The 15,650-nt window shown below is 38.0% G+C and overlaps 3 protein-coding genes across 3 annotated transcripts; 2 read left to right on the top strand and 1 right to left on the bottom strand.

Annotated features, from left to right (window-relative positions):
- Window positions 1-1,745: 1,745 nt before the first annotated feature.
- LOC101293362 (amino acid permease 2-like) lies at window positions 1,746-3,764 on the top strand. Its single transcript, XM_004290858.1, has 6 exons — window positions 1,746-1,860; window positions 1,974-2,201; window positions 2,328-2,421; window positions 2,516-2,730; window positions 2,834-2,976; window positions 3,082-3,764. Exons 1-6 carry the CDS (start codon window positions 1,746-1,748, stop codon window positions 3,718-3,720), a joined length of 1,434 nt encoding a protein of 477 aa, XP_004290906.1. The 3' UTR covers window positions 3,721-3,764.
- Window positions 3,765-6,019: 2,255 nt separating this feature from the next.
- On the top strand, window positions 6,020-8,455 carry LOC101293651 (amino acid permease 3-like). Its single transcript, XM_004290859.1, has 6 exons — window positions 6,020-6,393; window positions 6,489-6,722; window positions 6,827-6,920; window positions 7,017-7,231; window positions 7,361-7,500; window positions 7,588-8,455. The coding sequence occupies exons 1-6, from the start codon at window positions 6,276-6,278 to the stop codon at window positions 8,239-8,241; spliced, it is 1,455 nt and encodes a 484-aa protein (XP_004290907.1). The 5' UTR covers window positions 6,020-6,275; the 3' UTR covers window positions 8,242-8,455.
- A 1,986-nt stretch (window positions 8,456-10,441) lies between these two features.
- Window positions 10,442-14,794, bottom strand: LOC101293947 (auxilin-related protein 1-like). The gene is made up of 9 exons (XM_004290860.1): window positions 13,988-14,794; window positions 13,242-13,495; window positions 12,979-13,166; window positions 12,765-12,900; window positions 12,574-12,671; window positions 12,043-12,108; window positions 11,716-11,805; window positions 11,134-11,310; window positions 10,442-10,816 (listed from the first exon to the last, which is right to left on the bottom strand). Exons 1-9 carry the CDS (start codon window positions 14,599-14,601, stop codon window positions 10,778-10,780), a joined length of 1,662 nt encoding a protein of 553 aa, XP_004290908.1. The 5' UTR covers window positions 14,602-14,794; the 3' UTR covers window positions 10,442-10,777.
- Between the last annotated feature and the right edge of the window lie 856 nt (window positions 14,795-15,650).

The following is a 15,650-nucleotide window of genomic DNA, read 5'->3' on the forward strand; positions in this document are numbered from 1 at the left end:
TTATCATACATGTTGAACGCATATATTTGTCAAAGTAGCATAAATATTTTTACTAATATATATATATATATATCTATTGATTATAGAAAATATATATTTATTAAAATAATTTATTATGAGGTATAAAATAGAGATCAAATTATTCAAAAAACAAAAAAAACAGAGAAAACATAACACGTACAAAAGAGAAAAACAAAAGTTAAAAAGATATATAGAATAGTTCATGATAAAACATTTTTTTGCATGAAAAAAAATAATCAAAAAATGAAGGTAGGCATAATGGATGTTCAAAAACAAAAAGGTAAAAAAAATAAAAATAAATGAGAGGTCTATTGAGTGAATAAGAGTTAAAGTAAGTAACTAATTGAAATATATGTCAATAAATAACTAAAGTTATGTTAGGAATTTGAAATGAGGTCTAATGAGAAAATGCTTATATTGAAAAGTAAAAGGGAGGTGGAGAGAGAATGAGAGGTATACTGAGCAAATTTAGAGGTCCCAATAGCCACGCTCTATTTTAATGTTCTCTTTGTATTCGACAGTTTTATTAGTCAAAACTTGAGGACAGCCGCATCACCCTTGACCCTTCATTCGGGAAAATAAAGACTTGTTGTTCGTTAACATAGAATTCTGAATTTGTAATAATAGTCAACCCGGCCAGTAAAGCCCCTTACCTAAGTCCATTGCATAAAGAACATTGAGAATGTGCAGTTCGAGGATGCAAATTAATGTGGTTAGATTCCTGTTTGTCCTTTACCAACTTTTGCGGTCCCAAAAGGAACATTTTTGCCTATGAATGATGTAATACTGCATGGTTCATGGAATCTTTGATTATATATGTTCACACAATCACACTCTTCTGTTTATGGGAATGAATTCATGTTCAAATCATACTAATAACCATACAGCTGGTAATTTCTGACTCTAAGGTTGCCACCATAATGAGAAACATTGTGTATTAAATACTAGTCTTTATACAGTGTGATTCAAATTGTACCATACATGCAGGGCAGGCTTATTGCAGATCAGGGTATTACTTATATATCTGCATTTCTTCAATCACAGCAGTCTCACTCCCAGCTGTTAGGGTCATATCAGCAACAGGAGAGAGAACAGAAGCCAATTCTGAAGGTAAGGGTCTTCCACAAGATTTTGGTTTTCAATTTCAGGCTTTCAGCTATTTGGGACAGATTACTAGCTTATATATGAGATCTGTATACAATGGATTCATATCCATGGATGTGTTGTGTAATGCTAGGCTTGATTCAAGCAAAATCCTAGCTCATGAAATCCAAGCAGGAAGTCCAGAATCTGATTCTCTATCTTGATTGCTTTATGTTTGGAATTAGGATTTGGGAGAGAGTTTTGAAAATCTTTATGACTCTGGATGTTACATTTACTGATGGTTGAAAATTTTCAGTTTTCTAAAATCAATGAAATGGTAAAACCATTTGACATGTTAATGATATTTTTATATGGGTTAAATTACATTTAGTGATGTTAGTCAACCTGATTTCACTAGTTATCCTCACTGTTGTGGGTTTCTGTTATTGATTTATTACAATAACTTAGATCCATCAAGGGTCTTATCTTTTCTTTGCCCTTATCTTTTTCATAGATTTTGCCTACATGATTGCACAAACTCTGAGATTTCATACTAATTACTTCAAGAATTGGTTGAGTATGACCTAGTACAAACGCCTAATTATATATGTGTTTTTGTGGTTGGACTCTTTATAACAAAGATGGAGGACAACACTGCTGCAAGGAACCACATCCATTCCAACCCAGCTTTTGATATCTCAGTTATGGAAGGAGGGTCCAAGTTCTTCGATGATGATGGCCGTCCCAAAAGGACTGGTAATTTTCTTCTTGTGTTTATAGAATGTGATATATACATGCATGCTCATAATTCTCGGTTTGAGATTTTATACTCAAATTTGTACTCATTACTTGTGTTGTTTTATGACCAGGAAATGTTATGACTGCAAGTGCTCACATAATTACTGCCGTCATTGGTTCTGGGGTTCTGTCATTGGCTTGGGCCATTGCTCAGCTTGGCTGGGTTGTTGGTCCTGTTGTGATGGTCATGTTTTCCATAGTGACTTACTACACTTCATGTCTTCTCGTTGCCTGCTATCGTGATCCAGTCACCGGAAATAGAAACTCTACTTACTCGGCTGCTGTTAAAAACCACCTTGGTAAACTTCGATCTGCTATCAGACCCAAAAAAAAAAAAAAAAAAAACTTCGATCCGCTAAGACTTTGATATTGTCAATCTGTTCTAAATAGTGTCAATCTTCATGGTGCTTGTTTTGATTTTTCAGGTGGATTTATGTACAAAGTTCTTGGAATTGTTCAGCGTATTAATCTTTACGGAATCACCATTGGCTACACCATAACAGCATGTATAAGCATGGTGTAAGTTCCATTGTTTAAATCCAAATAAGAGCTTGGTAATTGATTATTAAATATTCTTTGGCTAATAAAGGATTTTTGGTATGTGATTAAACAGTGCAATACGAAAGAATGCCTGCGTGCATAAGCATGGTGAAGGAAAACGATGTCTGATAAACAGCAATCCCTATATGATTGCTTTTGGCGTCATAGAAATTATATTATCTCAAATTCCAAATTTTGATAAAATGGCGTGGCTATCTACTGTTGCTGCAATCATGTCATTTACATACTCAGGGATCGGACTTGCCCTTGGAATTGCTAAAGTTGCAGGTACAAATACAGTAAACTCGATCAGACTTTTAATTAGGACTAGATTGGTAGTATTTGGTATTAAACTATTAAAACAATCTTATTTTTCTGCTAAAAATACCAGAAATTAAAACAATCAAGGGAAGTCTTACCGGAGTAACCATTGGAGTTCAAGTGACTCAAACCGAAAAGATTTGGAGGATCTTCCAGGCACTTGGTGACATAGCTTTTGCTTACTCATTTGCTATCGTCCTCATTGAAATTGAGGTCTGTATTTCCTTTGAGATTTCCATATGTAGTTAGTTAGTTACTACCTTTTAACCATGAAGCATACATTTAACTAAAACATGCATATACATGTAACTATTGCAGGACACGGTTAAATCTCCACCATCAGAAGCCAAGACAATGAAGACAGCCAGTAAAATAAGTTTATCAGTGACATCCATTTTCTACATTTTGTGTGGTTGCTTAGGTTATGCTGCTTTCGGAGATTTAGCCCCCGGAAACCTCCTGACAGGTACAGGCTTCTCTAATCCATCTTGGCTCATTGACATAGCCAATGCTGCCATAGTTATCCATCTTATTGGAGCATACCAAGTCTTCAGCCAGCCCTTTTACGCATTCGTTGAGAAGAAAGCAGCACAGCTTTACCCAGATAACCACTTCATCACAAAAGACATCGAAATCATGTCCTACAAGCTTAACCTTTTTAAAGTGGTCTGGAGGACGCTATATGTGATTTCGACAACTTTGTTATCGATGATCTTCCCGTTCTTCAATGGCGTGGTTGGATTTCTTGGGGCTTTAGGGTACTGGCCAATGACAATCTACTTCCCTGTGGCAATGTACATTGCTCAAAAACAGATACCAAAGTGGAGCACAAGATGGGTTTGCCTCCAAGTTCTATGTCTTTCTGTGCTAGTAATAGCTTTACTAGCTGCTGTTGGCTCGATTGTTGGCGTGGTGGAAAGTCTCAAAGATTACAAGCCATTCATGACCAGCACTTGATATGTTAGTGTTACTTTCTAGCTATACAGTATGTATGTTATTCACCAAGGTCAAAAGTTATGTATTTCCCAGAGCAAAAAAGAACGGTGGGAAAATAACCCTTTTAAGTTTAATGTTATTGAAATAGTTTGATGAACATATCGATTGCCATGGTACCTTACGTACTAAGAACCATTGATAGTGCAGATTGTTAAACCTCCACTGACAGAGACAGACTCTACACCATCCAATGATTGCCCTATAGCTAGAGTGCTTCAAATCTAACAGAAAATGATGCTTCATGCCCAACTAATCTCATACGTACGTTCAAATTTTTTCTCTCACGAAATACAATCATGTTCTTCGTGAAACAAATTTTGTGACGGAAATGAGTTAGTTATCTTGTGACTCAAGATGTTAAGAAATATGGATTGACAATATATATGTTGAAGCTAGTACGTACGGCTCTTTGTTCGATAGTTAAATTTATGAGAGGTTCATATATATTTTTTATTTTCCAGACTTCCGGATAGAAGACTAAAAAAAGTAATTGGTCCCATGTTGTATTAAAATTTCATATCAAGAGGTTTTAAACTTTTGATAAGTTTTCAAACTGAGTGAAGGTGATTGTGTAGCTCATGCTAATGCAAGTTATACTTTTCATGATGTAGAGACTAGAGAGTGTGTTTGGTTAGAAGTAGGCTCTCAATCCCTTCGTGATTTAATGAAATAAAATACCTACTTATAACCTATTCTTTTGCTTAATGAAATGCATAAGTTTTTGGTGATGAGAAATTGTTATTATTTTCTTTTTAATCTCATTGAGTTTTTTGTTTTGTCTTGTTCCCTTCATGAAAGTTAGACAACTACCAATCGAAAGGAATTAAGTTCTTAAAAATGTCCATACACACAACTAGGCTCACAAAGCTGAAAGCTGATAATGATCAAATTGCTTTCTGTAGACTCAGACCCTTCAAAATTCTTACTTACTGGGTTCCCCCTTTATATCCAAAAACCATTGAGACTGGCTTCTGATAGTTACATTCTTTGAGCCAGTCAATTCTGAAACATGCTTTCCTTGAAGACCTGAAGAAGTTCAATATTTTACCAAGATCACTCATATCAATATTCCAAAATCTAGTCCCTGGTATAATTTCATCTGTCCAATAAGATGATAAAATTCCACCCCAAAATGGAGCTAGCTAGTGAGCTGATCACCTGGTGGGTTCTTGGTTCCAACACTACGAGTATGCACGTATTTTAATATCATCATCACTGAAAAGAACACCTTGACTGGTAATAATATGCTCTGAGAATGCTTTTATCTTCTGGTGTCCTGGGAATTATTATTATTATGAATTATGGTAGAGAACCATATTCATTATTCTCTATTGCAGTAAGGGATGGATGTCAATCCTCACACGTAGGAGTGTTCTATTATTCTGATTTGTAAGGTGGTCTTTTAAAGATGACCAGCTGATTAAACTAAACTACTGGTTTTAGTAGCTCTCACCTCTACTATAAAAGGAAGGTTGGTTCATCCAAGAGAAGCACAGCAGCAACAAAGTAATACCCATCTCCTTTATTTCCTCTATTACAGTTGCTGCTGTGGCTTAATTTCATTACATAGAGGAAATCATATCCAAATAATGACGGTAAGGCTCTTTACTATGCTTGGTTATTTCAATACGTACAAGTCTTTATAATTTCAGCTTTTGTATGGCATATCATGTTATCTAAATCTCCATCAGTAGTAATTCATAAACGAATTCAAACACGAACATATAGTCGGGTAAGAACAAAAAGATACTTTGGTAATGTGGATGTAGTTTTCATGGGCTAACATTTGGTCGATGCTCAGCTTTCTAAACGCAAGGCTTGAGTTGTACACACTTTTGAAGTGTCACAATGAGTAGCAAAGTTTATCACTTAACCTATTTCGCGCACCCGTCATCTCCACCGTCAATTTTTTTTTTTTTTTCTTCGAGTCAAAATCGACCGGTGTATCACCCGGGTGCGCTGTATAATTTTCATACTTATCACCAAAACAGAGGCAATCCCTAAACACAGGATCGTCCTACTAATCTGGGGCTTGTCCTTTCCGAAGGATATAGAAATTACGTGTTGGTGTTGAAAATGATAGAGCGGTGAGAAAGTGGCCAAGTGTGAGTGGTGGGTCAATAAAAATCAAAGGTTGGGAAAGATCTTGGAAATCAAAGAACAAGAGGAGACTAGACTAGTCAAGTTGGTAATGGTAACTGGGTACCTTCTTGCCTATATAAACCCCACTCTCATTCCTATTTTGCATGTCTAATTCAACTCACTAAGCAAGCATTAAACACTCACTCACTCTCCCACCGCCATTTTGCTTGAAGCAGAAACTTCATTTAAGTTCTTTCTGAATCTGTGATTCTTGTTTTGTGTGTGGTGAGCAGAGCTCATAACTATAGGCTCAAGTTTCATTGAGGAACAACTGAACAAGACCCACTTCTTTCTTTAACAGTAGGACTTGTTTAGCTCTGCATATTACACTTCTGAAAACGGTTGTGTTCTGTGTTGGTGTCTGTCTGTAAAAGATGGGTGATAACAAGAACCAGATGCTTCAACACAACCAAGTTTTTGATGTCTCAGTCAATATGCCGCCACAGGGAGGCTCCAAGTGCTTTGATGATGATGGCCGTCTCAAAAGAACTGGTAACTTTTGCTTCGCCGACACTGTGAATATGCTGAAGTCTTAGCCTTCTCTATGGTAGATTTGGTAGTAATTGTTTGTGTGGTTTATGAAACAGGAACGGTTTGGACTGCAAGTGCTCACATTATTACTGCTGTAATTGGATCTGGGGTTCTATCCTTGGCTTGGGCCATAGCTCAGCTTGGATGGGTGGCTGGCCCTGCTGTCATGTTCTTGTTCTCTTTGGTGACTTACTACACTTCAACTCTGCTCTCTGCTTGCTACCGCTCCGGTGATTCTGACACTGGAAAAAGAAACTACACTTACATGGATGCTGTTCAATCCAACCTAGGTACATTTTAAACAGCAGTTTTATCTAAATGTTTGAAAAAGGTCGTGTCTTTTCCTCAAAACTTGTTAAGTTCAGAGATTTACTGTGGAAATCTCATTTCCCAGGTGGAGTAAAGGTCAAGATTTGTGGATATGTTCAGTACTTGAACCTTTTTGGAGTTGCCATTGGATACACTATAGCATCAGCCATTAGCATGATGTAAGTGTCTATTCTAAATCATGAACTTAGTGATGTAATGTTTTACTCAAAATAATTTATTTAGGCTAATGGGGTTCTGGTGTGGTAAACAAACAGGGCAATCAAGAGGTCTAACTGCTTCCACAAAAGTGGTGGTAAAGATCCATGCCATATCAACAGCAACCCCTACATGATTGCATTTGGCATAGTAGAAATCATATTCTCTCAGATTCCAGACTTCGATCAGTTGTGGTGGCTTTCCATTGTTGCTGCAGTCATGTCCTTCACTTACTCGACTATTGGACTTGGCCTTGGAATTGCTAAAGTTGCAGGTACAACATCCAGCTCTATGCTACACTTAAGATGTGGAGGAGCTTCACTTTAAGCTGAAATCAGTTGCTTGTGTTACATAAATTGTTCTTGTAAAGCTGACTCAAACTTAATATTTGTGGTATTATCAGAAACTGGAACCATCATGGGAAGTATGACTGGAATAAGCATTGGAACTGTCAGTGAAACTGAAAAGATGTGGAGGAGCTTCCAAGCTCTTGGTGACATAGCTTTTGCCTACTCTTACTCTCTTATTTTGATTGAAATTCAGGTATATATCTCATTTGCCTAGAGCATAATTATTATATTATATTTCGTAGTGAATTATGCATGTAACTAACTCAATATTGCAAAACAGGACACAGTTAGATCTCCACCATCTGAAGCCAAGACAATGAAGAAGGCCACTACAATTAGTGTAGCAGTGACAACCCTTTTCTACATGCTATGTGGCTGCATGGGCTATGCTGCTTTTGGAGACTTAGCCCCTGGAAACTTGCTCACTGGTTTTGGCTTCTATAACCCATATTGGCTCTTAGACATTGCCAATGTTGCTATAGTAGTCCACCTTGTTGGTGCATACCAAGTCTACTGCCAACCCTTATTTGCTTTTGTTGAGAAAGCAGCAGCGAAAAAGTACCCGGATAGTGAATTTATCTCGAGAGAAATCAAAATCCCAGTTCCCGGTCTTGGCCATTGCAACCTTAACCTCTTTAGATTGGTGTGGAGGACTGCCTTTGTGATTGTGACCACTGTAATCTCTATGCTCCTCCCGTTCTTTAACGATGTGGTTGGACTTCTAGGGGCTGTGGGATTCTGGCCATTAACTGTCTACTTCCCAGTTGAGATGTACATTGCGCAGAAGAGGATACCAAAGTGGAGCACAAGATGGCTTTGCCTTCAAATCCTAAGTGTCGCTTGCCTCATTATAACCATAGCTGCTGCTGCTGGCTCAATTGCTGGGGTGATTTCTGACCTCAAGACCTATAAGCCCTTCAAGACCAGCTACTGATTCATCAAGAGTTAACCAGTTCCTTCCTTAATCAAGGAAAGAGATTTGGTCATTAGGGTCAAGTCCTCCTCATGTTCATATAACTAAAGCCTCAATTGGTGATGTTGTTGTTAGATGTTGTTCTGTATGTGTTGTTTTTTACTATCTTCAAGTGAAGGAAAGGCTTTGGCCATGTATGTATTTCTCCAAAATTAATGAAGAGTATTTCCCAAGATACTTTGCCTATTTTCTTCACACAATTAACAATTCTATATCAGAATGAATTCCATTTCATCAATTAGATCATCCCCGCCACTTCAATTTCCATAAGTAGAAAATTGCATCTTCATAGGAACCGCTGAGAGTGCATAGTCCACTCACAAAGAAAGAATCAAACAGGGTGAACATGAGCCGTCCAATGATTCAAACTTCATGTGCTGCAGATTTGAGAAATGATCAGTGAGATATCATAGTTAACTTATCAGATGGTGTCTCTTCTAAGCTAGAGACCCTTTGGTTCCTAGGAGGCTAGGACCTAAATGATACTGTTGCGAAAGACGTCTATGCTTCTGATACAGAAGACAGAAGAGATGGGCCTGTGTTACTTACAACTAATAACAGCACTAAAGACCAAAGAATCATTGACTTCCACTAGAAATGAAAAAGGGAGGTCAAGAAATTATTTACCTAATAACCAAACCTAACCAGGTAACTTGGTTACCTGCCTATTGCCAGCTAGGTAGGTTTATCCAACCTCATCACTATAATTTGTAGGTAGAGAAAAGATTCAACTGACCACAATTGGGGGAAATGATCCTGATTTCTGAAGACTGACATCCATCTGCATCATCCTGATAAAGAATTGAATTCAGAGTCCCACACGAACAGAATCGCCATGCTGACATGTTTTCCAAATGCAATGAATCAGTTAAAGTTATGCACAGATTGCTAATTTGCTATATCAAAATAGACAAGTGTACACGTTTTAGTGAACAGCAAAAGGGGGATTAGCTTAACTAAAAGTTCGATCTGGATTCTGGATTCATATAGATTCTCTTAGACAATTCAAAAGGGTATGAAAAAGGTGAAAGTTATATAATGGCTGTGCTCATGAAATTCTTGACTCATTGAAGTTAGAAATATGAAAGGGGTGAGGAAACATCCTAGCTTCTTGGTGATGATGATGATGATGATGATGCATGAAGAGTTGGAAATATAAATTATTATAGGCCGTTTTTCTCAATCCGACCATATAATATATCATTGATATTTTAGAAGGCAATATTTACACATGTTCATACTGTGTGATCAAAGTTAGTGGGAAGTCGGCAGCTCCGGGCCGCCAGCTGAGGACTGAGGAGTGAGGACAGCAAGTGGTAGGTCCTCTGCTTCACCATGGGTGCTGCTATACAGTACTTATCGATTTTCACGTATTCTTTGGTAAAACTAAGCTGCTACTGAACTTTAGTGAGTCGCCTTTGCTGGTGGGAGAAGATTTAAGAAACAAACTAAAGTGTCCTTATGTTTTCTAAAAGGGGGAACTAAAATATAATTTCTAAGATTCAAAAGGAGCATCTGTAATCAACTTATTGTAAACCTACTTACCGATATTTCTCCCAGTTTAGCCACCCGGTTAGGAAGATGGAGCATCTGTATATGGGATGCTGCTTCTTCATCAACAGGATCTCGTATGGACTTTCATCGATGTACAGCCACTTCTGATGACAAGTCAAGTGAACCAATTATTTATTTTCTTCAAGCATGCATGTAATGTATCGTTCAGGAAATCTCTCACCTCTGTAAATACATTTTAACTGATCCTCGGCTTGATTCCAGATACTCTGGGTTAATTTTACACACCCAATCCAGGTGATTCATATCACAGATGAGCTGGAGTTGCAAGATACACAATTTGGCACCTGCTTCCAATCCTCATCATTATGCAAACATCATTTCTCACACATCACTTTGGTTACAGTTACCACAGACTTATTTCAAAATGTAATGACACCATCAAGGTCAAAAAGAACCAAACATAGATGCTATGTTCAACCCAAGAGTTTCCATACAAAATAGATACAAATTAGGTCAATAAAACGCCACTACACAGCTCCCATAGAGGGAGCTTTAGCTTGAGCCAGAAGGCACCAGGACCCAACTTCCCATATGGGTTCCAGCCATCCAATTTGGTACCACAACGGCACAACATTACGCTTTATTTGAGTAACAGAAAATATCAATAACAATCCCAAAGTGGGGATTACATATATAGATTGATTTCTTAATGGGGCGTGTATGTATCCACTCTAATTAATAACCTCTGTGAACACTACTAATGTACAAGAACGTAACCAGAAGTAGTATTTGATACTTACGATTTTACAGATCAAAATGAAGATTTGTAAATTTGTGATAAAAAACAGAAGTGAAATTCATCTTGTCATGCTTTACAGCTAAGGACCAGCAATACGCACAGCAAATGCATCGTCCTCCCCAATGGGGGGAAAACCTCTCGTGAATGTTAAATGGAAGCTCCAAAGAATAAATCATAAGAATACTAAGATAGTTCCTCCTTGTTGAACTTGGTCCAAGCTTCCTGTTTCAGTAAGAACCCATTTTCATTAAACATGAAAACAAATCAGAAAATGCTATCTGAACAATAACCATCACTATAGAAAGAAACAAAACATGCCAATTTGGTTTGAATATCAATGAATGATGGCAAACAGTGAACTATGGAAAATTATTAATATAATATCATAGATAGTAGATTATGACCATCATAAAAATATTCAATCGTCAAACTCTTTCAGTACATCATAGGTATTAGATAGTAGATTACGGGAGGCAGAAACCATTTCATGAAGATGTGAAAAAGCAAAAGCTATAGTTCTGACTGAACCGTGAAGTTACCTTCAGGACATCAAAAACCTTCTCCGCAGTATATTTTTGTTGAAGACTAGCCCCTTTCTGTTGAACCTTATCAGGATGGACAAACAATGTTGCCTTTCTATAAACCTTTTTAACTGAGCCAGAAGTAATCAAATCTGTAAGTGAAACTGGCTCCCATCCACATTCAGGCCAAAGTACCTGTACACCAATGCAAAAACGAAAAAATTTAGTTGGTGTAGAAATGCTTTTTATGTTAGGAAGGGCAAGATAAGTGCAAGCTTTAATTAATTCAGGAACTAAGGTAAAAAATCATTATACCAGACATTAAATATAAAGAGGGGGTTTTTCCCCAGTTCAATGTAACATTTATTTCCCAGTCTCAAGTCTCTGAACCACAAATAACAAGACCACAGAGTTCTTCACAGTTTGCTTGATCTCTCAAGCAAATGCAAGAATTTACAGAGGGTCTCACATGGATGCCCACCACAAGACATTGCCTAACAATGCACATTCACAATATCACAATTACCCAATGAACGCAATCAGCCGAATTATGCTCTCTCAACAATATATTTAAGGGGACTACTATGTGAAATAACATACATATTGCAATGAAGACAATAGTGCACGCATATTCCCTTCTTTCCCTGCAGCCCAGCTCTTGATTTTAGTATCCATACTCTCAGCAATTCTCTGCAAAGTGAAATGCAAAACACAATTAGTTACTACATATAGAAAGCTTGATGACACAAAGAAACAGTGGTATTAGAAATCTGTATACAAGCACAACATATAGTCACTCCTGTACCCTAATGCAGAAGATACAATTAATTTTTTTGAGAAAGAATCCAACCCGTTTATAAAGAATTCTTATACATATAACAGGATAAATGCATCCACTGCCAAGGCAATGTCTGAAATACTACTTACACGCCTCTCTTCCTGCTCCTGCTGAGTACGAAAATCGCGTTGGTTCATATCTGCCACTGCTTGCAACTGAATAATAACAATTAGAACTGTCAAAGTATGCCAGCAATACATAAATAGAGAATTAAAGACAATAATTATGAAAATTAATAGGTCAGATACCGCTCTATCAAAACTACTCGCTATGTACTACAAACCTAGCATCAAGGTGAAGACATAAACACCAGTCAACTGCTTGCAAGTAACTTACTAACCTATGACTGTGTATTTGACAACATTATGCTCATATTATAAGATCGCAGAAGTAGTGCATGTAACATCTGGACTGCTTGATTGAGGGAAAAGGAACTAAAGATCATGGAATGTCAGGGCCGTTAATTATGTGAAGTGCATTGTTGTATCTCTATTATAGTAAACGTCATCTCTATCTGCTCCCTCACTTTTGGTAATATAGTTTATATGAATCATTGGCACTTATCAAACAGAGAGAGAGAAGAAAAATTGGGGAAATTATGAGAATGGAAAAATACGAACCGCACGCGCTTTTGTTCTCTGGTGCCGTCCCAACCTGGCTTTTCGTCTTTCTTCACTTTCACCTTCAACTTCCTCAAATTCCGCAACCATTGAAGAACCTGATGCAAACAAAAAACACCATAGAAATCAGCATAAAGCAAGAAAGGACATGCATAGTTGCTCCTGTGAAGTCGAACCAAATAATTAATTACCTCCATCCATTGAAAAGAGATCATCAAAGATACCACTTGCAGAAGGGGACTTCTTCATGCTACCTGAGGTCCTAGAAGATGTCATTTGGGGCCTAGGCCCTCCTCTGTTGTCTGTCTGTGCATCAAATATTGGGTCCTGGAAAGTGCATCAGTAAGCAACCAACATATCCGCTGGTGTTGAAAAATTGCATATTTATGACATTATGCTTCTCACCGGTTTTTTAACCCTTGACTTTGGTACACTGCTAGACCGAAAACCTGTGCTGAACATGAAATCCAGATCATCTCCACTTGATTTACCATGTCTGGTGGCTGAAGATTCTACCCCGTCATTACGAGAAGGAACTCTGGGAGCACTCTTTGGCACCGTAGCACTGGCAAATATCTCAAGATCATCTATATCTGCAAGTTCATAACATTATTATGGGATACAAGTAATTTCCTTCTAACTCAAGGAAGCATAAGAACCTTTCTCACCCTTTGAAACTTGTGCTGGTTTTGGGGGTGCTTTCAGTTTTGTAGAACTATTTGATGAACCACCCTGTTTTGCACCTCCGGAATTACTCATCTTACTGAATTGTTCCAGTCCTGAAAGATAATCTAAAGAATCTGCAGGTCCTGAACTTGAAACTGATTCTAAGACCACAAAGGGGTCAACCATTGGGGAACTGAAGTTAGATCGAGTCAAATTAACAGTTGATTGCTGAGTACGGCTTTCCTGTGTGTAACTTCTGAATACAAAATAAGCACCCCAAATGAGAAACATTGCATCAATTAGCCACACAAATGACATATGCAGAAACTAGTAACCACATCACGACATATCTATATATAAATTTTCATATAATAAATATAACTCTGATCACATACACCCATTTCTTAGAACAAATCAATGTACCCACACCCATTCTAACAAGCAACATTTTCATTGTTCTTCCAAAAGTAGCTCACCAACAATCAGAGAAAGTAAATGCTGCACGCTGTTGTGACAATTTGAATTGACTAGCTAGTTTTATATTTCTATACTAACACATCTTTATCGGTCTTTAACAGAATTCAGAATAAACTGGCACATCTATATAATCAAAATTGAACTATAAAACAAAGCTAAAATGCTACATCCTACACATTACTGATCAAACACACAGCATTTTCCATCAAACTAGCACAAACACATTAGCAAAGCTACTTTACCCATCAGGCATTTGCTCAACCATACATACCCACTATTGGAAGCACTGGTAACACCAAACCCGGGCAACAAATCATCAGAATCAGTTGCATTCCTCGCCGCAGTTCCGTACCTATTCCCATTTCCATTGCCATTGCTATTCATACTCTGCAATCTCCTCCTTACTCCACCAAGATCACCCAGCAGATCATTGCTGGGAGCAGCACTCTGTTTCGGAGCCGAAGCAAACGACCCGAAAAGGTCATCATCCTTCACATTACTATTCACCGACCCACCGGAGCTCCCAAACACATCAAACCCGTCGTCAAACGACGACGTATTGGCACTCGAGCCCGAAAACACGGAGTCCAAATCAAAGTCGGAGCCTTTTGCGGGTTTAGAGACTCCGCCGCCGAGAAAGTCGTAGCCGCCGAATCCGCCGGAGCCGGCGGCGTTTTGGGTGGAGCTGGATTGGGAAAAGAAGCCGTTTTGGTCGTCGAGAAAAGAAGCGTAGGCGGAATTGGAATTGGAATTGGAATTGGATTTTGAGGAAGATGAATACGACGTCGTTTGGGGGTTGGTGGTGGAACGGGAGGCGGCCATCGGCGCCGATTTGCCTTGGGGTTTGAGGCCGAACCTCTCGGTCAAAACGCCGAAGTCGTCCATATTGGGAAATGGGGAGGAATTGCCGGGAATTGGAGGAAAAGATGGGAGCTTGGATTGGATTGGATTGAAGGGGATTTGGAGGAAGATGGGAATCTGGGTGTCTGTGTAAAATTGGAAGGTGGCGGAGCACAACGTTTGCCACGAAGATGAATCAAATTCTCGGTCTTTTTTTGTTTTTAAGAAAATGAGTAGGTGCTGTTTCTAATTCTGTGTCGGTGGGAAATTTCCATCGATATTCTGTCGCAGAATGGCAGTGGAGTAATTTTAGGTGCAAGAATAAACACAAGGAAAAAAATATAAAAATTTGCCGAATAAAATGATTTTAGGAGTGATTTCATAACATATCTGTTTATTTAGGATTAAAAAGGTCATAAAATAAAGCACGAAGCCGAGACAAGTGAAACAGAGAAGAACAAATCGGTGTGACACATACATAACTCCCATAAGTGGTTGAGTTGGTAAAAGCTTACACACATGTTTGAATATCGCCGACTCTGATTAGAGTCTACATCTTAATACATTTTGTGTCATGAGAAAGAAACGTTTTGACAAAACCTCTCGATACAGATTAGTATTGGCCTAAATTAACTTAGAGGTTACTGTGTTGAAATGCTCGTCTTGTTATCAAGTTGTTCATGAATCGATTTCTGATAATGAGGTTGATAAACTCAAAGATATAATAAATAAAATGTCACAAGATAATAAATAGTTTTTCTTATTTAACGATTATGTTACATGTCATTGCCATATTTTTAGTAAAGCAATCCAACCTCCAATAATGCAGTGATATAAGAAAAGAGCAAAAAAAGGAGAACTACATAAGGACAACTTGGAATTCCATTGATACATCACTATACACCTAGCATGACAATTGTTCCAGTCCACTCACAGCTTAGTGCAAACCTAGTCACATGAATCATTTCATTACAACGATTATTGAATAGTGATATAAACTACATGGTGGTTCCAGAGTTCCATATAAATCCCAGATTACTGTCATTTTGAGGAAGCGGGGGAAGTGCTGGCTGTGCCGCATGATGCCAACTTTC

The sequence above is a fragment of the Fragaria vesca genome, linkage group LG2 (assembly GCF_000184155.1).
Source record: "Fragaria vesca subsp. vesca linkage group LG2, FraVesHawaii_1.0, whole genome shotgun sequence".
NCBI lineage: Eukaryota > Viridiplantae > Streptophyta > Magnoliopsida > Rosales > Rosaceae > Fragaria > Fragaria vesca.